Here is a 21,334-nt window from a genome sequence, read left to right as displayed (position 1 = left end):
CTGAGGGACCTTTTGTAGTTAAATGTAGACTTTAGTTTTAATTACCTTGTTTTAATTATGTAAAAATGTCAAAAGTTCGGAAAAAAGGCTTTTTATTATTATTATTATATATTTTTTTCCAATAAAATTATGTGATTGTTTTTCCCTCTTCATAAATAATAAACCTAAAAAAACCTACTAAAACTATAATTTCGGTCGTGATGATTTCAATGTGTGATAAATGTATCTCTTTATTTTTCTTTGGAATTAACACCACGGTTGGGCGGCAAACGCGCTACAACCTTAACTAGGTACCTATCATAATTTTTTTGTAAATGTCTGTCAAGAAAAAGACTTAAATCTTGAGATTTAAATTTTAGGCAAGCTTGCAACCTGCCTGTGTATATAAACATAGGATTTTGAGCCTAGAGACTATTATTGGCTGTAACACAATAAATGACGTGAAACAACCACCAAAAATAATCATTATACATTTTTTATAGTGTGTAAATATATTTTTCACTTTAATGTATTCCACTGTAGTCAGTTACAGTGTTATCATTTTTATTATAAACATTATCAGTTTTTTTTGGGGTTCCGTTATATTACTTTCATGCTATACTTTGAAATTCGATGAATTTCAGATATATTGGTTTCAAAACTCAGAAACTATCACACCACCGTCCATGTCTTTACTAACCATCCGGAAAATCCTCGCCAAATCATGGGAGAAGTGCGCTGATCTTAACTTCATTTTAAACACTTTTTTTTGACTTTTTACAAAACCTAAATTAAGCCCCCGTAAACTATCGCCGTCCCGTTTTACGTCATAATAAAAAGCGGAACAGCGATATATTTTCGCGCTATACAAACGGCGTCGCGCGTGCTAGGTCGTGGGGGCAGGAACTATATTTTGCTATAAATTTAAACTATAAATTTACTTATATGTGTACCCAAGTTAAGAGGTAAGAATAGTTATATATAGTTTCCTGGGTTGTTTATTAAAATTAAGTTACCGGTTTATATAAACAGAGTAGTTTATATCCGTATGGTTTTCGGCATTTTAGAATAAAACTACTACATATATATCCGTAGATGTCTTAAAAGGCGACTAATGGACAGATTTATAAACTTGGGAATCCTCTTGTAGACGATGGGCTGGCAATCTGTCACTATTTTAATGTCAATTTCGTCATGAAGCCAAACAGCTAATCGGGCCTTTCAGTATTTTCAAAACTGTTAGTTCTTTCTACCTCGCAAGTGATATAGACGTGATTTAATGTAGTATGTATGTACATTTAACACAAAGCTACTTAGAGGTGACTATACGTATGAATTTATTTAAAAAAAAATATTATTTAATTATTCACCTCAGATACGGAACCAACATTTCTTGAAACCGTTTCAGGCATGACATTTTCTTTTTTTCGCGTTGCTAATTATTACAATTATTTCAATCTTGTTTGTTGGTCTGTCACGAGTCGGTTTTTATAAGATTGTGCTGATATCGTGCGGAGTGAGGCGTGTGTGTAATAAGGTAATTAATATATTGTAAAAATAATATGTACCTAACAAATGAGTTTGAAACGAGAAAGGATTTCATAAAGGCATTCTTTGACTTTTTACAAACATTTTTTTTTACTAAATATCTTTTTTCTTGTCATTATTCTGTTCCGAAAAGTCAGTCAATGCTATCAAATATCTTGTAAAAATTCCAATAAGTTATTTGTTTAAAACAAGAAGATCTTTTTAGATCCCTAAATAATTATATACTTAACTCTTCTGATATTAATAAATTAATAAATCGCACAAAAATCGGATCTATTTAGGTAAATCGCTTAAAAAATACATAAACATACTAGGCCACTTGCCACGATCTCTGCATACTTCCTTCGCTTCATCCACATTCATAACTCTCTTCATGCAAGCTCAGCGGTTTCGGGTACTTTTAACCTGACCCTTTACCAGGACGTCCTTAATTTGATCAAGATACGTTCGTCTAGGTCTTCCTGCTCCAACCTTTCCCTCCACACTCTCCTTGTATATCTGCTTAGTCAACCTGTTTTCATTCATCCTCTCCACATGACTGAACCATCTTAACATACCCTTATCTATTCCTGTAACTACATCTTCTTTCACATCACAACATTCCCTTTATTTGTATGTATGTAATTATAAGCATGTTAAGCAAATAAAAAACCTTTTCTTTGAAAATCTATTCAGTAGTTTTTGCGGGTAACAGTAACAAACCCACACACATATTTACAAACTTATCATCTATACTTTTCTATACTAATATTATAAAGCTGAAGAGTTTGTTTTGTTTGTTTGTTTGTTTGTTTAAACGCGCTAATCTCAGAAACTACTGAACCGATTTAAATAATTCTTTCACTGTTAGATAGTCTATTTATCGAGGAAGGCTATAGGCTACATTTTATCCCGGATTTCCTACGGGAAACGTCAACAATGCAGGTGAAAGTTGAATGAGTCGGCCATCTGCGAGCTTTCCACGCAAACGCTGCGCAAACCAACAAAGATATAGTAAAACAATGTACCGTAAAACGGGGCTATTTAAAATTCATGGGGCTAATTGAAATTATAAAAATAAAATATTTGGAACCTCATAACATTTTATTTTTCTACTAATTGGATATTTTGTTTTCGTCTGGCAACACTCACTCTAAAGCTGTCACCACGCAATGAAATTTTGAGGTTAGAAATGACATGTGTGTGCTGCAAAAGGGGCTTGCAAAAAATATTAAAAATATTGCTTAATTTATGGCTCTCATACTTTTATTTGGTAACTAGTTATTTTTTGAGGTAAGTTGAACATGATATTTGTATTATATCTTATGTTTCCTTGTGATTTTAATGGATTCTATAGGCTTTTTCTAACTACGTTGATTCGCCATATTTGTTTTGATTTATCAAACGGGGCTTTTTGGTACAGTTTTGGGGCTATTTAAAACATAATTCCAAATAGCCCCCTCTATGTCCGATGACAGATTTGTATACGATTTAAGGTGATGTGCCAAATAGCCCCAAACGTAACTTTCGAGTAATTAAGGCGAAGTTCTTCTGTTTTGTTCCAGTGCAATTGATCATGGTGCGTACATATACTAGGAAGTATACAAATTCCAGAAATGGCAAATCTTTTTTACCTTACCAAAATTACTCAGCGGAAAATTTACAAGTAGCAATAGAGAGTGTAAAAGAAGGAAGAATGAGTCTTACCGATGCCGCAGACACTTTTGGTGTGCCAAAGAGTACCTTAAGTAGAAAGACAAGAAATATTAACTGTACGCAAGAGACAGCAGGCCATCCAACATTATTTACGCCTGAAGAAGAGAAAGTCTTCATTAAATTTGTTTTAATAGTAGGGGAATGGGGGTTTCCGTTTGATACCACAGATCTTCGTGTATTTGCCAAGAAATATCTCGACAGACTTGGAAAAAATGTGTATAATCTAAAAGATAATATGCCAGGTTATGATTGGGCCAGAAACTTTCTTCAAAGACATAGATTACAAATTTCAAACCGTAAATCTGCACATATTTCCAGTGACCGAGCCAGATTTAGGTCAGATGATATTGATGCCTTTTTTGAGAATTATGTTAATACGGTTGAAGGTGTTCCTGCAGCGCACATCATTAACTATGATGAAACGAATTTAACAGATGATCCCGGCAATAAAAAATATATTTATAAAAGAGGATGCAAGTATCCAGAGCGGATCATAAATAGCTCGAAAACGGCAATTTCGCTCATGTTTTCGGGCACTGCATCAGGACATCTCTTACCTATTTACGTTGTCTACAAATCGGAAAATCTTTGGGATGCGTGGATGGAGGGAGGACCAGAAGGGACGAGATATAATCGTTCCAAGAGCGGATGGTTTGATTCAACCTGCTTCGAAGATTGGTTTCATACCATTATAGTTCCCTATTTTCGTAATAAGCCTGGACGGAAGGTGTTGATAGGTGATAATTTATCATCACACTTTTCGGAAAGTGTAATAAAAACTTGTGAGACATTGAATATTGCATTTGTATGTCTGCCACCTAAAACAACACATTTATTACAACCTCTGGACGTCGCGTTTTTTGCTCCTTTGAAGGTATACTGGAGAGATATTCTTACCAAATGGAAAATTACCGAGGGAAGACATCACAAAACCTTAATTAAGAGTGCATTTCCTAAATTGTTGAAAAAACTTAAAAATAAATTAATCGAAAATGATGCCGAATCCAGAAATTTAATAGCAGGTTTTAATAAATCCGGACTTTACCCTGTTGATCTTAATCGTCCCAAATCTCGATTACCCCAATCTCATGTTCCAAGGTCCGAGGAAGAAATAGAGACAAGTAGTACTTCAGTTATAAAGGATATGTTGATGGAATTGCGATGTCCCGATGAGCCGACGGGAATGAGACGGAAAAAGAGATTTGTGGTTGAACCGGGAAAGAGCGTATCTTCCGACGATTTAGTACAAAATCAGTCAAAAACAAGTGCAAGATTAAAGGTGTCCGGAAAAAGAAAAGAATTAAAGAAGTCTACTTCAAACATCCTATCAGACCCATTTATTGATTCAGTTCCAGGTCCTTCTGGACTACATCAAATAAGGAGCAATAAAAATCATGATAGTGATAATTCCGATGATCAAATTGCGTCTGTTCTTATGCCTAAGTCAAAACTAACATCCTACAAGGGCATGGGAAAAGGGATCGGTAAAAAAACAAAACCTTGTAAAATATTGATTAATAAGAAGCAACAAAGTGAGAATGTAACAGAAACAGCTCTAAATGATACATTAGTTAACTCTGGTTCATTATTACAGTCATCTCTCCAAAATCCCGAAAGCCTCAAAAATTTATGTATCAGATGGGTCAATACTCACTTAATTCAAAACAATGAACTATCCGGACAAAGATCATTTATTCAAAATTTGTACGAAACCAAAAACTATGAAGCTAACGTGCCATTTATAGGTGAATTACCAGAATGCCTACTAAATAGCAGACCCACTACTAGATCTAAACCTATAATTACATCAGAAGTTATTTTTGAAGCAGGATCTTCCCAAAATATTCGTAATCGTAAGAAAATAAACGCTATACTACAAAAAGAAAATGTTGAAATTACGCAGTTTGCTTTAAATATGAAATTAAATATAGAAAATAAAGAACAAGTAACTGAAAAAAGAAAAGTCGTAGAAGAAATTACACAAGAAAGTAAAGAATTAAAAGAAATAATAGATAATGTGAAACCTAAGAAAAAAATAAAAAGTGAGACAGCTACTAAAGTGAAAAAAAGGACGCAGAAACACATTTCTCGAAAACAAAAATGGAGGAGATCTAGTAGTGATTCCAGCTCATCTGAGATTATAATGTGTATGGCTGATTCTGATGATTCAGAATATGAAACAATGGATGATTTAATCACGGAATTTTACGAAGAAGAACAAGAAAATATAGAACCATCAATTCCCTTTGGCTTTTCTGAAATTGAATTTTTTACAGAGGATAATAATACATTAAAAATTGATTCCTGGATTTTAGCAAAATTTGCTACAAAAAAGAGCGTTAAACATTTCGTAGGAAAGATAATATTAATAAAAAACAACATTCCTGATGTCAAATTTGTGAGAAAAGTAAAGGAATCAAAATTTAATAGAGGATCGGTGTTTACTTATCCTACAGTAGATGACATTTGTACCATGAGACATTTGGATGATATTGTTCTAGTATTACCAGAGCCCAACATCTCTCGGCGAGGACAAATCATATTTGATATTGATTTGAGTAATTACAACGTACAATAGGTTTAACTGTTTTGACTTATGGTATTTTAAATTTTATTTTCGAAGTCTTTAGACTGACTATGATTAAGACTGATTTAATGTTATGATTATAATTAAGGAAGTATCAATGCCAAATATTGTGCCTTATTTTTTGTTAAATGTTTACCTACCGCAATGACATTCACCTTCTTACAAACTTTGATGAGAACTTTGATAGTTGATTAAGTATTTGTTTATGTTTGAATTAGACCGCTGATGTCTAGAAAATATTGTTGTTTTAATACATATTATAGTTACCGAGAGACCTGATTAGATAAATAAGTACAGACATTTGATACATATTTTTGAAAGTTTTAATTATATTACCTGGGTTAACTTTATTATCAGAATTCCTACCTACTGAATTTTTAATATGGTAAACTTCCAGTTCCAATGTTCTTATTTGTTTTTTTATGTACATTTTGGAATTTTGAGAATTGGTTTATTTTTGTAATGTTTATTTTAGTGATTGTTGTTGAGTTCTCAACATTGGTTCCATAGTATAATTAAGTTGTTTGAAATAATTGGGTGAGTTGCCCTTTTGCGACTGTGATTTTAGTTATTTTACACGTTGTTTAATAATATGCGTGCCTTATTACTAGTATAGTAAAAGTTAAATTGTTTTTAAATTGCTCAGACTGTTGATGATGATGAGTGAACTGATTAGATAAATAAGTACAGTTATTTGATACTTATGAAAGTTTAAGTGTTATTAACCGGGTCAATTTTATTATTAAAGTTCCTACCTACTTAATTAATATGGTAAACTTCCAGTGTTCTTATTTGATGTTTCTTTTTTGTATCACATTTTTCATTTAAATAAACATACTTAAAGTACATTCAACAATTTCATTTAAATAATGACTTCCCCTTAAATTGTTCCAAATATATCCTACATTCTCTCCTTTAGTCCAACTGATTAATCATCGTACTTCCAAATAACCCCAATATAGTGGCACTATAGTTTTATAGTGCAAGATTTTACAACAAAATTGAACAAGAGCACTATAGACATATAGCCAGGTACACACTATCAATGTTCTGATTATCGCCAAACTGATTCAAATTAAAACTGGCCTACATTTTACTGAAATATTAAACATTTTGTGTCGATTTCCAGATAGCCCCAAAATTGCGAAAATTGGAACAGCGCTTATAAAACAGGCTATCTTCGGAATTTTAATCAATATACGTTTGAAAATAATAGTTCCGGAAACGCCACTTCAAAATCTGTCCAAATTAATCATCAAAACAGGATTATTTAAACATAAAGTCGTTAAAAAAATTGTTTTTTACCAAATCTTGTACCAAATAGCCCCATTTTACGGTACTAAAGATTTGAAGTACTCATTTTTTGCCACAAAAAAGTCCGCGAGAGCATATATCTATCTCTTAAGGTTTACTTACAATAACCACTTTTATGTTCAATTTTTAAGATTATTTTTTCATTATAAACATAAGTTATTTTGAAACCAATGTTCTTTAATTCAGTATTAATCCTTATCCAAATAAATATGTTTATTACTTTCGGCTTTTCATGTAGACTAAAATTGCCATTTACAGTATATAAATCAGACGAATAGGTTTTGAGATATAGTCGTTATAAGCAATTTGCAGCGAAACATTTAATACGGCGAACCAGCGTTCTTTCTAATACGCGTGACCGCCTGACCGAGAAATAAATATGATGCCCAAAATAACTATTCCACGCGGATGAAGTCGCGGGCACAGCTAGTCTTAGATATTTTTTTAAAATAACTTGGTGAAAGTGCTTATTCTTCGAGTCAACAACAGTCCGTATCTTTAAAAATAGACTTACATGCACATGTACTGACTTATCAAAGCTTCGGTACATTAAGTGCATACCCAGCGCATTGACCGAGCTTTCTTTTATACATAAATCACGTCTTTATCCTTTACGAGAAAGACAGAGCATAGGCTCTTTTGTACTATGACGTTAGCGAAAAATTAAAATAAAATGCTTTTGTGAGAACTTTGTGAGAAATTTGGGTAGTGCTTTGAAATCCAACTAGGCCCAAATTATTCAATAAATATTTATATCCTACTAATATTATAAATGCGAAAGTTTTTGAGTATGTCAGGATTTTTTTTTTTTAATTTAAATAAAGGACTTAGTTAAAAAACATGTCAGTCCGTATGTTAGGATGTTAGAGTTCCCGCGGGATTGATTTCCATGCGGACGAAGTCACGGGCGGCCTCTAGTCTATACATATGTATATCTACATATGTCTCAATAAAATTCAAATTCAAAACTCTTGTTGATAATCAGACATTTCAATATCACTAAACAATTGTCATATACTTTTGGTTTCACAACATTTGTTGACGTCAAATAAATTTCTTAAAAGTTTACTGCCGTTATCAAATCGTCAGTGCAAAAGAATCGGTAACAAACTGCACTGCAGCATTTTCTTCTCTTCAAAGACTCCCGAAAAGACTGAAAGGCCACGTTCAGCTGTACTTAATGATAGAATTGAGATTCAAGTAGTGACAATCCAACCAATTCTCAATTTATTTATATAAATCTACATACAATCATTGATCTTATAAAAAGCTTCATTGGTTGAAACAAAAAATTGCCGGGTAAAATGTAGTAACAGTTAGACCAACTTTAGCCTACTTTTACATACAACAAGCATTATTGGACACAAGGTATCGCTTATTGACGTAAGTAATCAGCTGCGATAATTATATTGTATTACATGTATATTTTGGCAAGACTTACTTTATCTTGTAACTTGACCTTTACATGTGATCATTCATTATAGTTATGCCCTTTGTTCCAAAACTAAGTTGTTAATTATTTTTATACATACCTACATACATATAATCACGTCTATATCCCTTGCGGGGTAGACAGAGCCAACAGTCTTGAAAAGACTGACAGGCCACGTTCAGCTGTTTGGCTTTATGATGGAATTGAGATTCAAATAGTGACAGGTTGGTAGCCTATCGCCTAAAAAAGAATCCCAAGTTTATAAGCCTATCCCTTAGTCGCCTTTTACGACATCCATGGGAACGAGATGGAGTGGTCCTCATCTTTTTTTAATTGGTGCCGGGAACCACACGGCACTGGCACGGCACGGCACGGCATTATTTTTATAGTGAGCGATAATTTTCAAAAATGGACGATTTTTGAAACTCTAACTATATATACTATAACTCAATCTGTATTATTTGTCCCGTATATATTTATTTATTTACTCCCACCCCGGCCATGTACCAACGACTATATTTGAAGTTATGTACATTAGTTTAAATACTAACCGATGCTCTTACGGTGAGGGAAAACATCTTGAAGAAACCTGCACATTCAGGCAAATGGATGTGTAACCATGATCGATCCAATATGGGTTAGATTTCCCTGCAAAGGTTACGGAGATCAGACGGGAGTCGCTTCGTGTTAAAGCCTGTCTCCACCAATCCAGGATCCATAGTCAAAACCATGCCCTGGACTCCTCTCCAAAGTGAGGATGCAACCGGGACTAAAGCCAGGAGAAAGAAGATATTTATTTATTTACTCATTATCATAGATCGGAATAGGAAGATTGATTTAATGTACTTGCATCATGAATTACCATAGAAAGCATAACATGGATAAGCCTCTTTTCCGGGATTCCATTTCAGTACTAACACTTACAGTAAACTACATTGTTCGCGGGTAACATAGAACTACAATTTACATGAACGAAGTCGGGGGAAAACAGCTGCCACTAATATATTGATGAACAATATATTAGTGGCAGCTGTTTTTCCCCACTTGTAAAAAATTCCGGAAAAAATCTTAATAATTTACAAATCCCGCAATCCCGGAGGCATGTCCATATTAATATATACGTTTCAGTTCATTGACTCCAATTCAATCTACCTATTCCGATCTCTGCTCATTATACTTTAAGGATGACGTCACAAATACACCAAAGGCGTAAAGATAAAGGCAAGACTGATGACGTCACGCCCCCAAAATACTTCGACCCCCTGATCGAAGGTGTGAAGTGGATAGAAAGATATTCTGGCCCTCTGGACAAATTCTTCGAAAAGCTACCAGAATCTATCAGCACTTTTGTGGCAACGCTCGCTGTTTTTACGTTCGGGTCTGTTCTGAGAGGTTAGTTGAAACTTCCTCTCCTTTTTTAAATGATTTTATACATCCCAGCACACATACATATATATAATCATATCTACATCCCTTGCAAGGTAGATAGAGCCAACAGTCTCAAAAAAACTGAACGGCCACTTTCATCTGTAAGGCTTAATGACGGGCAAATGTAAAGGTTGCTAGCTCACCTATAGGTACTAATATTATAAAGCTGAAAAGTTTGTTTGTTTGAACGCGCTAATCTCGGGAACTACTGGTTCGAATTGAAAAATTATTTTTGTGTTGAATAGAACATTTATTGAGGAAGGCTTTATAACAGGCTATATAAAGCTATATAACATCACGCTGCCACTTTTAGGAGCGAAGAAATAGGGGAAAATGTGGAAAAAAAAACGGGGAATATTATTCATCCTTGAGGGTTTCAATGATGCCCAAAATAACTATTCTAGCCTATAAGAAGAATCTACAGTTTATTAGCCTTGCCCGTAGTTAAAATATTTTCAAAATTAGTTTGGGATTTATGCTTAAGCGCACTTAAACTCAGTTTGCCAATACTTTGCGAAGTTCAGCTAAAGTTACTAACAACTAAGACCGCTATATTTGATTATGTCTTAGTGCGAAATGGCTATGTTATTATAAACTTATTATTAAATCACTGTCAGTAACTATTATTCTAGCTAATATGATTTTTTGTATGTTATTTTTGATAGTTATAAATTTTAACTTTACATATTAAGATATGAATTTTTAAAATTTCATAATTTTCCACGATTTTTTTCAACATTCTCCATTATATCTTCGCTCCTAATAGTTGCAGCGTGACGTTATACAGCCTAAAGCCTTCCCCGATAAATACATAGTTTATTAAACACAAAAAGAATTTTTCAATTCGAAACAGTGGTTCCTGAGATTAGCGCGTTCAAACTAACAAACTCTTCAGCTTTATAATATTAGTATAGATTAGTTAATAATTTTTAGGAGAATGGGTGGTAATATTAGTGACAGCACTGAAACAAGCGACTGGACATACCCAGACTGGGAGGAACACCAGCTCTGAAGATATTTACCAGCTGTTCACACTGGAGAAGCTGAAGATGGAGAACTTCTTTACTGTGTTCATTGGAGCTCATTTGGTCTCTTACATTATTTACTTTTCGATTGGAGGATTTTTGCATGTAAGTAAATTTCGCTGATTATGTTTAAGTTTTTTTTATATTTTATTTTTTATTTATCAAACACAATATTCGTAGGGAACATAATATAAATCCGCAAACTCTGTGAAATCGCCTCATTATTCACAATTCAACGTATTAATAGATTAAAAATTAATATTCAAACAAAGATATTGGAAGCCTTTAAAATATAATAAAAAATAGACTTTTCTTAAATAAATACATATAATTACGTCTATATCCCTTGCGGGGTCTTAAATAAATACATATAATTACGTCTATATCCCTTGCGGGGTAGACAGAACCTACAGTCTTAAACAGGCTGATAGGCCACGTTCAGCGGCTTAAGGATACAATTGAGATTCAAATAGTGGCAAGTTGCTAGCCAATCGCCTAAAAGAAGAATCCTAAGTCTATCCCTTAGTCGCCTTTTGCGACATTCATGGGAATACGGAGGAGTGGTTCTATTGTTTTTTTAAGCACGGAAAGTATATACATAAAGTCACGTCTATGTCCTTTGCGGGGTAGACAGAGCCAACAGCTTCATAACTTAGTAGGTATAAAATAAAAAATGAATTATAGTATGTATTTTTTAAAGTAGATATGAATTGTGGCCGTGGAATTACCACGGCCACAATTCATATCTACCACAAAAATTATTTCCCGGATGTATAAAATTAAAGTTAAATCCGTTCTATCGTTTAGTCTGTTCATTGTCCATCAAAAGAAAAATATTTTTTTTTATTTATTATTAAAAATCTCGTATAAATAAATTAATCTGAACAATGTACATATATCTCTCGTCCACATTATGCTGCAGTGCAGTTTGTTACCGCTTCATCTGCACTGACGCCTTGGAAACGGCAGTAAACTTAGTTTTAATTAATTTATTTGAAGTCAACCAATGTTGTGATACCAAAAGATATGACAATTATTAAGCGATATGAAGCATCCTATAATAATGAATAAAAATTTTGAATTAGAATTTTTTTTTAAAGATATTTTATAAATGCATAAAAGTTGCGATCATGTAGGTAAATACTAAAAGGTTATCAGTAAGATTTTTTCGCTATCAACATACAAGAAAAACAATAATGACATTGCAGTGTAATAAAGAGCTCGCATGGTAAATAAATCAGCCCTGTGGTTCCCGGTACCAATAGAAAAAAGAAAATGACCACTCCATTTCTTTCTCATGGATATTTTAAAAAGCAACTAAGGAAAGGTTACTCTATTCTCTCGAGTTTTCCAGACACGAGACAGAAAGAGAGAGAAGACAGAGCCAACAATCTGCAAAAGACTGTAAGGCCACGTCAATCTGCATAAAAAAGTACATACATACATAAATATGGTCACGTCTATATCCCTTGCGGGGTAGACAGAGCCAACAGTCTTAAAAAGACTGAATGGCCACGTTCAGCTATTATAATAAAAAAGTATGAGCATTTTAAAATGGCCAATTATTCTACTACAAATATAAATAACTAGCTGTCCCGGCAAAAGTTGTTATGCCATATTAATAATTTTTAAGTAATATCTAGTTAAATAATAATGTTAATATATTGTTTTATTTTTTTTATTTATCAAACACAATATTCGTAGGGAACATAATATAAATCCACAAACTCTGTTAAATCGCCTCATTATTCACAATTCAACGTATTAATAGATTAAAAATTAATATTCAAACAAAGATATTTGAAGCCTTTAAAATATAATAAAAAAAGAGACTTCTTAAATAAATACATATAATTACGTGTATATCCCTTGCGGGGTAGGCAGTACGATTTTAAACATACTGATAGGCCACGTTCACCGGCTTAAGGATACAATTGAGAATCAAACATTGGCAAGTTGCTAGCCAATCGCCTAAAAGAAGAATCCTATGCTATCGCCATTGCCTTGGAAGCGGCAGTAAACTTAGTTTTAAGTAATTTATTTGACGTCAACAAATGTTGTGAAACCAAAAGATTTGACAATTATTAAGCGAAATCAAGCGTCCTATAATAATGAATAAAAAATTTTAATTTGAACTTTTGTTGAAAGATATTTTATAGATGCAAAAAAGTTGCGATCATGTAGGTAAATACTAAAAGGTTATCAGTAAGATTTTTTCGCTATCAACATACAAGAAAAACAATAATGACATTGCAGTTTAATAAAGAGCTCGCGTGGTAAATATAGCAGCCTTGTGGTTCTCGGTACCAATAGAAAAAAGAAAATGACCACTCCATTTCTTTCTCATGGATATTTTAAAAAGCAACTAAGGAAAGGTTACTCTATTCTCTCGAGTTTTCCAGACACGAGACAGAAAGAGAGAGAAGACAGAGCCAACAATCTGCAAAAGACTGTAAGGCCACGTCAATCTGCATAAAAAAGTACATACATACATAAATATGGTCACGTCTATATCCCTTGCGGGGTAGACAGAGCCAACAGTCTTAAAAAGACTGAATGGCCACGTTCAGCTATTATAATAAAAAAGTATGGGCATTTTAAAATTATGCCAGGGCCAATTATTCTACTACAAATATATATAACTAGCTGTCCCGGCAAAAGTTGTTATGCCATATTAATAATTTTTAAGTAATATCTAGTTAAATAATAATGTTAAAGGTGGACAACCCTTGTCACTAAGGGGTGTAAAAAATAGATGTTGGCCGATTCTCAAACCTACTCAATATGCTCACAAAATTTCATGAGAATCGGTCAAGCCGTTTCGGAGGAGTACGGAGACAAACATTGTGACACGAGAATTTTATATATAAGATAGCGAAACCATATCTACAATGTATCCAACATGTCGCCGGTTGGACATTTCTAGAGGAATATGCATCCTTTGAAGCGTATTCCTCGTGTTCTTTGAAATACGAATATGTTACAGTATATACTGTACAATGACTAGTATAATATTTGCCTAGACTAGTTAATAAACATTTGCCATGTTGTTCCCGGCACCAATAAAGAATAGGACCACTCCTTCTATTTTCCATTGATGTTGTAAGAGACGACTAAGGGTTTATAAACTTGGGATTCGTCTTTTAGGCGATGAGCTGGCAACCTGTCACTATTTGAATGTCAATTCTATAATTAAGCCGTACAGCTGAATAGGTCCTATTAATATTTTCAAAAATATTGGCTCTGTCTACCTCACAAGGGATACAGACGTCATTATATGTATAAAAATGGCATTTTTAGTAACCAGTATACCCTAGGGGTAGGGTGCTTAAATTGGGAACCTACTCGTAACTGTCATTTTAAACAGAATATTTGGTCCAGTGCATTTATATTATTTAAGTCTGTGACGCTGTAACACTTAGCAATGCAACGACTATAGTTAATGTCACAAAGTATTTACTAGATGAAAGCCGGCGTTTCAGTTATTGTTATTTTTGTACTAAATGTAATTTTGAAATTGGTATATGTAATTTCTTCTTACATATAAATACATACATATGGCCACGTTCAGCTATTTAGCTTAAAGATAGAATTGAGATTCAAATAGTGACAGGTTGCTAGCCCATCGCCTAAAAAGGAATCCCAAGTTTGTAAGCTTATCCCTTAGTTGCCTTTTACGACATCCATGGGAAAGAGATGGAGTGATCCTATTCTTTTTTGTACTGGTGCCTGGAACCACACGGCACTGAAATTGGTATAATTTCTTCTTATACATGTTTTTATTTATTATTATTATCTTACACATGTTTATTAGAAATATGAGTTTTTGGTTTAGTTTTATGTTTCTATATTTAGATTTAAAACTCGAACCGGCAAAAATATGATAGTTTTGTAGTTAAAATTTTTTATCTTTAAAGTTTTTTTTTGTTTTCATTCCGTTCTGAATTTATAATTTAAAGCTGGATGAATAAATTATTATTCAAGCTGATCTATTAATACTTTAAAAAAAATATACACGAGTTTATTTGATTCGTGTAAGCATTTTTTTTTAATCAAATTTGTGTTTTTATCATTAATTGCTAAACGATTTTGTATCTCGTCTCATCTGATTTTTTAGGGAGTCAGTAATAAAAAAAATAACATACTGGTATTGCATTCTATATAGATACATAGCTACATACATACATATAGTCATGTCTATATCCCTTGCGGGGTAGACAGAGCCGACAGTCTCAAAAAGACCAGTATAGAATGATGACGGAATTCAGATTCAAATAGTGACAAGTTGCTAGCCCATCGCTTACAGGAGGAATCCCAAGTATATAAGACTATCCCTTAATCGCCTTTAACGTCATCCATTTGAGATATATGGAGTGGTTCTATTCTGAAGTGACGGAAACCACACGGCATACACTTAGATACATAGCTCTGCTTTGAAAATACAGAACGTAAATAATTCCAAACAATTCTACTCTCAAAGTTTTCCCTAATAGTTGAAGCTTGATAGACGCTTAAATGTATTCTACCTACAAAGCATAACTTTAGACAGCTTCTAATAGCATTCTGTAGGTAGCTCACAAACAGCGAGTTAATAAGCATTTAGAGAATACGCTATTTATAAATTAAGTCATGCTCTGATAAATTTATCACCGAGCAGTAAGTATTTATTCCCAAATACAAACATGCATAATAACCACGTCTTTTCCCCTTTGAAGCAAACATAAAAGGTTGGAACTATTATTTAACAATTGTTTTTCTTGGTTTGCCTGTAAGAGGCGGTGTTGAAATTATGATGAGTTTTTTAAATACAACTTTTTTTCTTTTTTCTTTTTTCTTCTTTAAAATTTATAAAACAGCGAACTCCAAATTTTAATTTACCTACTCTCTTACTAATAGTTCTTAATATTTCATAAGAGTTTGGAGCTACCACAGATATTTTCCTTTTTTTTTTAAATTAAAAGTAACTAGAATTACACAATTTTACATACTTTCAGTATTATTACTACGTCAACAAAAGACATTTGGCTCACGAATGGAAGATCCAGCCTAACAAATGGTTGCCGCCGGACCTTGAACGCCATGAGATAATGATGAGTGTTATAGCCCTGTTCGTTACTGGGACCTTCTCGGCGTTCCTAGCTACGTACATCTTCAATGGGAACCCCTCGACTGTGTACTATCAGTTCGATGAGTTCGGATGGTGGTGGTTCTTCTTGCAGTTTCCTGTTATCTTCATTTATATGGTAAGCATTACTGCATTGATATAATTTTAGAGAAGGGGCGGACCAACAGTTTCGATCAATAGGCCACGTTCAGATATTTGGTTTAATGATACAATTGAGATTCAGTCTATATCCCATGCGGGGTAGACAGAGCCAATAGTCTTGAAAAGACTGAATGGCCACGTTCAGATATTTGGTTTAATGATAGAATTGAGATTCAACTAGTGACAGGTTGCTAGCCCATCGCCTACAAAAAGAATTCCAAGTTTATAAGCCTATCTTTTATAACATCCATGGGAAAGAGATGGAGTAGACCTTTTGTTTTTTCTATTGGTGCCGGGAACCACACCTCACCAATAGAATATTTAAGAATTATTAACAAGTAATTATTTACCTTTTTCAAGATATTTCTTGTAACCGCTGGATTAAATAACATTAAAATGTAGAACCCATTTATCAGTGACCATTAAAATAATAAGGCCTGTTGAACTAATTTGAGAAACGACTAAAGAAATGGAGTTACAGACGATTAAAGCTTATTTAATCCTTTTCACGAAATAGGCTGATCTAGATATACCTACATTGATCGTTGAAATTTAGCAGAAATAGAAGCAGTCCCTTAAATACTGGTTCAGTTAAGGCCAAATACTTATCTTCTATAATTTTCGTCACCAGGTGATAAGGTCATCTGATAACGTTTGCACAGATGATACAATAATTTATGGCAACTCAATGGTTACTTGCGCTTTCTTCAGTAAAATCTTTAGGTGTATTGAAATCTAAAACAATTCTACTGCTTAATCTCATCCTTCCCCAATGGAAATTGCGTGAGGGTATATACGTCTGTGTAACAATTTCTTTATCCTCCAGGATTATGTCACCTACATTCTCCACCGAATGTATCACACGCCGTTCCTCTACAAGCACTTCCACAAACTACATCACAAGTACAAGCAACCAACTGCGTTTTCCGTGGCCGCCATCCACCCGGTGGAAATCTTGCATATACAGATGACGTTGTCATTACCGCTCTTCACTATTCCTGTACATTGGTGTAAGTATGGTATATGGTGTGGTTCTCGGCACCAATATTACCAATATTAAAGAATAGGACTGTTTTCATCCCTTTCCCATGAATGTCGTAAAAGTCGACTAAGGGATAGGATTGTAAACTTGGGATTCTTCTTTTAGGACGACGCTACGACGGGCTAGCAACCTGTCACTATTTGAATCTCAATTCAATCATTAAGTCAAACAGCTAAACGTGGCCTTTTATCGTATAAGTCTTTCAAGACTTCTGGCTCTACCCTACAAGGGATATAGATGTGATTATTAGAATGAATGGTTGCAGAACAGCTCGGTGATGAAGATTAGCAATCAAATCTGTAAATCTGTCTGTGAAATTTTTAATGATGTCACAGAGTAAAAATTTCACACCTTTAAAGATTTACCTTCGGATAAGGACTTGTAAGCATTTAGTTCCAACCAAAAGAAAGAAGTTACTCGAAATTTTAATAACTGGAAAACTAAGTTATTCACTAGTAAGTTTGAAGAAATCTTATCTCCCTGTGAGCAATAATCAAACCAAATACAGCTCAGAGCGCCATTGCAATCGTATTCTACAAATTCCTTTTAGAAATTCTTGACAAGGAATGGAGTTTTCCACAATTTCAAGAATAACGTCAAAATTATTTGTCTATTAAATTGCAGTCGCATTCTACGCGATAGCGATCTACAATTACACCCACGGGATTCTGGACCATTCTGGAGTCAACTTCAAGGCTCAATGGTGGCAGCCTTGGCAACCTGATGCCGAGTTCCATGATAAGCATCACGAGTTCTTCCACTGCAATTTTGGATTCAACATGACATTGTGGGATAAGGTATTGTTTAAATAAAATAATAAATAAATAAATATACGGGACAAATTAAACAGATCGAGTTAGCCTCGAAGTAACTTCGTCACTTGTGTTACGAGATACTAACTCAACGATACTACTACAATTTTGGATTCAATATGTGTTTTTGGATTTAAAATGACTTTGTGGGATAAGGTTGGTTGAAGATACTTATATGTTTGTTTATTTATTGCTCATAATTATCATTGGACTTTAATCCTAATTGGGATTCCTTTCAGTCAATCAAAAGGCAGCGTACTTAATAAGCGTTTTTCATAATTATCATCACTGGTTATAATAATCGTTGTATGCTTTTCTTTATTATCATAAAATTAAGAACTCGTCTGAAGATTCAGATGATATTAACAATTTTAAAATACAAATGAGTTATATTAAAAAGAAAACGTATCGTATATTTCAGTCATATCAGTCTAAAACCACGATTCAGAAGTGGGTCAAAAGAATGCAGCCAAAATAAGGAATATATAAGTCCAATTTTGCTGTTCACAATAGTTATTTTTTTATATATAGTATTTTGAGATCAAGGCAAGGCATTAAATTAGCTAAATCGTCAAACTAGAATAGTCATAAAATAAGCTTAGTAGGTGTAAATACCTGAATCAGCCAATCCAGAATCCATGGTCAAAGGCACACCCCGAGCTCCTCTCTGGAGTGGTGAGGATGCAACCGGGACTAAAGGCAGGAGGTAGAAGGATCAAACAAGAATACAACGTTAACTAAGTCGTCTTTAATTCTTAGAGCTACTAAGAGTTAAACGGTTCTAATTAATTTAAACAACGATATATCAGATTCTACAAACGCTGTTGAATTCCAATTTGGACTGGATTTAATTTGACGCGCGCTGAACGGAAGTTGTTCAGGAGTAGAGCTAATTTGATTAGCAATTAATATTGGCCGTGGGGAGCTGATACGTAAATCAATATCCGAGGTGAATCTAAGGGATTTAATTATTGAGGAGTGAAATTTGAAGAGCAATCCGCAGATAGTCTTATAGTTTAAATAAAGATAATTTATTAAATTACTTAACATGGATTTGTTCCTAATGTGAGCGAGAAGTCATACGTACACATATATGTATTCACGTCTTAATCATTTGCGGGGTAGACAGAGCGACAGCCAAGCAGCTGAATGCTGTGGCTTTCTACAGCATTCAGCTGTTTGGCTTTTTAATAGAATCTCAATTCATATAAAGTGACAGATTGATAGCCTGCCGCCCAAAAGAAGAATCCCAAGTTTATAAGCATATCTCTAAGTCGCCTTTCACGACATCCATGGGAAAGATATGGAGTGGTCCAACTCTCTTTTCTATTGGTGCCGGGACGTCAATAGAAAAAAGATGTTTGTTATATATGTAATGTTAAAATTGACTAATTCTATTGCCTTGAACCAATATCTGTAATAAGCTTTGAAGAAATAAATAAATAGGAAAATAAATAATTAAGAACCACTGTACTTCGTGTGGTTCCCGGCACTAATACAAAAAGAATAGGACCACTCCATCTCTTTCCCATTGATGTCGTAAAAGGCGACTAATGCTTACAAACTTGGGATTCTTTTTTTAGGCGATGGGCTAGCAACTATCAATAAGTCAAGTAGCTGAACGTGGCCGATCAGTCTTTTCAAGACTGTTGGCTCTGTCTACCCCACAAGGGATATAGACGTGACCATGTGTGTGTACTTCGTTTACGTCTGGCCTGACGCAGTCTCCTTTCTATTTCAGTTACACGGTACAGTGAGAAAACAACACCATCTGTATACCGAGAACACCTACCATGGAGAAGCGAAGCCGTTAGACTCCAACGAAGCACAGGCTCTAGTTGAAAGTGACCCCGAGTTGCAGGATCTGGTCAAAAACATTGAGAAGTACGATGGAAAGTAAGATGTGGATTGTAAAATTATTATACTAGTCAGCTATGTGGATGATATGATTATTGTGGCATCTACAAATTAGTAGACATATGTAGGTTAGTATAAATTTTATCGGTTGTACCATAGATAAGTAGAATTTCTTTTAAAAGCTTATGGCTCTTTTATACTATTTAGAATCTGTAGATGGTTGGCTAAGATGCTATATTTTTTTTATTTATTGAATTTAATGTAAAATATTTCACGTATATTTTTCAATGCCTGAAAATTGTTTGAATGGTATTCCTGAAAAAAATTTCTTGCTCCATTCTTTCAACTCTATAAACTTGGGATTCTTCTTTTAGACGATGAGCTAGCAACCTGTCACTATTTGAATCTCAATTCTATAGGCCAAACGGCTTAACGTGGCCAGCCAGACTTTTAAGACTGCTGGCTCTGTATACCCCACAAGGGATGTAGACGTGATGCTATGAATCTCAATTCTTTCATTAAGCCAAACAGCTGAACGTGGGCTGTCAACCTTTTAAAATTGCTTGCTCTCTCTAGCCCACAAGGTTTATAGACGTGATTATACGATGATGATGATACTTTGAACTCTTTGATAATAAATAAACACAACCTTTAGTATTGTAACAATGATATTTAATTATAATTTTCTACGTGAATTAAAATAAGTAACATAGGTCTTCAATGTACCATAAACTTAAGTAATATAATTCTATGTATAATATACACAACATGTGAATAATGTGTTGCACAAGTCTTGGGTAGTGTTCTAGCAGATTTGTTCTTTATATTTTTTATTAATACATACATATAATCATGCCCAAATCTCTTGCTGGGTAGAAAGAGACAACAGTCTCTAAAAAACTGATAGGCCACGTTCAACTGTTTGGCTTAATGATAGATTTGAGATACAAATAGTGACAGGTTGCCAGCCCATCGCCTTAAAGAAGAATCTCAGGTTTATAAGTCTCTTTTTTAGTAATAGTGTAGTTACTCATGTAAGTGTGTTAATAGATAAACCGTTAAGCTATAATTTTCATCGAAAGTATAAAATCGTAAAGTAAAATTTAAAATATTATTATATTTTTCATGTCAATGTAAGTTTACGACAAAATAATTTGGTAAACTTGAAGAAATCCCAGTTGGGATAAGTCCGCCATTGTATATATTCTTCTTACTCCAATGATTGTTTTGTATTTTTTTACTATTTAATTTTATGTGCAATAAAACAGTTTACAAATAAACAAATAATAAATGTCTAACATCAAAGGAATACTAAAATTTTTCTAAGCTTGAAATTAACCCTTATTTTT

At 33.8% G+C, this 21,334-nt stretch overlaps 1 protein-coding gene and 1 long non-coding RNA gene across 2 annotated transcripts; both read left to right on the top strand.

The window, feature by feature from the left end:
• The first annotated feature begins 1,430 nt into the window (after nt 1-1,430).
• On the top strand, nt 1,431-21,319 carry LOC106130279 (lathosterol oxidase). The gene is made up of 7 exons (XM_013329092.2): nt 1,431-1,516; nt 9,739-9,947; nt 10,917-11,113; nt 16,003-16,251; nt 17,101-17,284; nt 17,941-18,113; nt 19,870-21,319. Exons 2-7 carry the CDS (start codon nt 9,740-9,742, stop codon nt 20,026-20,028), a joined length of 1,170 nt encoding a protein of 389 aa, XP_013184546.1. The 5' UTR covers nt 1,431-1,516; nt 9,739; the 3' UTR covers nt 20,029-21,319.
• On the top strand, nt 2,537-3,547 carry LOC106138234 (uncharacterized). Its single transcript, XR_009656992.1, has 2 exons — nt 2,537-2,799; nt 3,072-3,547. It is a non-coding gene; the product is annotated as an uncharacterized LOC106138234 (long non-coding RNA).
• Nucleotides 21,320-21,334: the final 15 nt, after the last annotated feature.

The sequence above is a fragment of the Amyelois transitella genome, chromosome 9, assembly GCF_032362555.1.
Source record: "Amyelois transitella isolate CPQ chromosome 9, ilAmyTran1.1, whole genome shotgun sequence".
Taxonomy (NCBI): Eukaryota; Metazoa; Arthropoda; class Insecta; order Lepidoptera; family Pyralidae; genus Amyelois; species Amyelois transitella.
Note: the sequence above shows the minus strand (reverse complement) of the source record. Positions and strands in the feature narration are given on the sequence as shown.

What these genes read in the sequence shown, in the direction of transcription:
- LOC106130279 (XM_013329092.2), top strand. Translation starts at nt 9,740, where the DNA reads ATGACGTCACAAATACACCAAAGGCGTAAAGATAAAGGCAAGACTGAT. An exon ending in CGATTGGAGGATTTTTGCAT is followed by an intron (nt 11,114 to 16,002) that starts GTAAGTAAATTT and finishes ACATACTTTCAG; the next exon opens with TATTATTACTACGTCAACAA. An exon ending in CACTATTCCTGTACATTGGT is followed by an intron (nt 17,285 to 17,940) that starts GTAAGTATGGTA and finishes ATTAAATTGCAG; the next exon opens with TCGCATTCTACGCGATAGCG.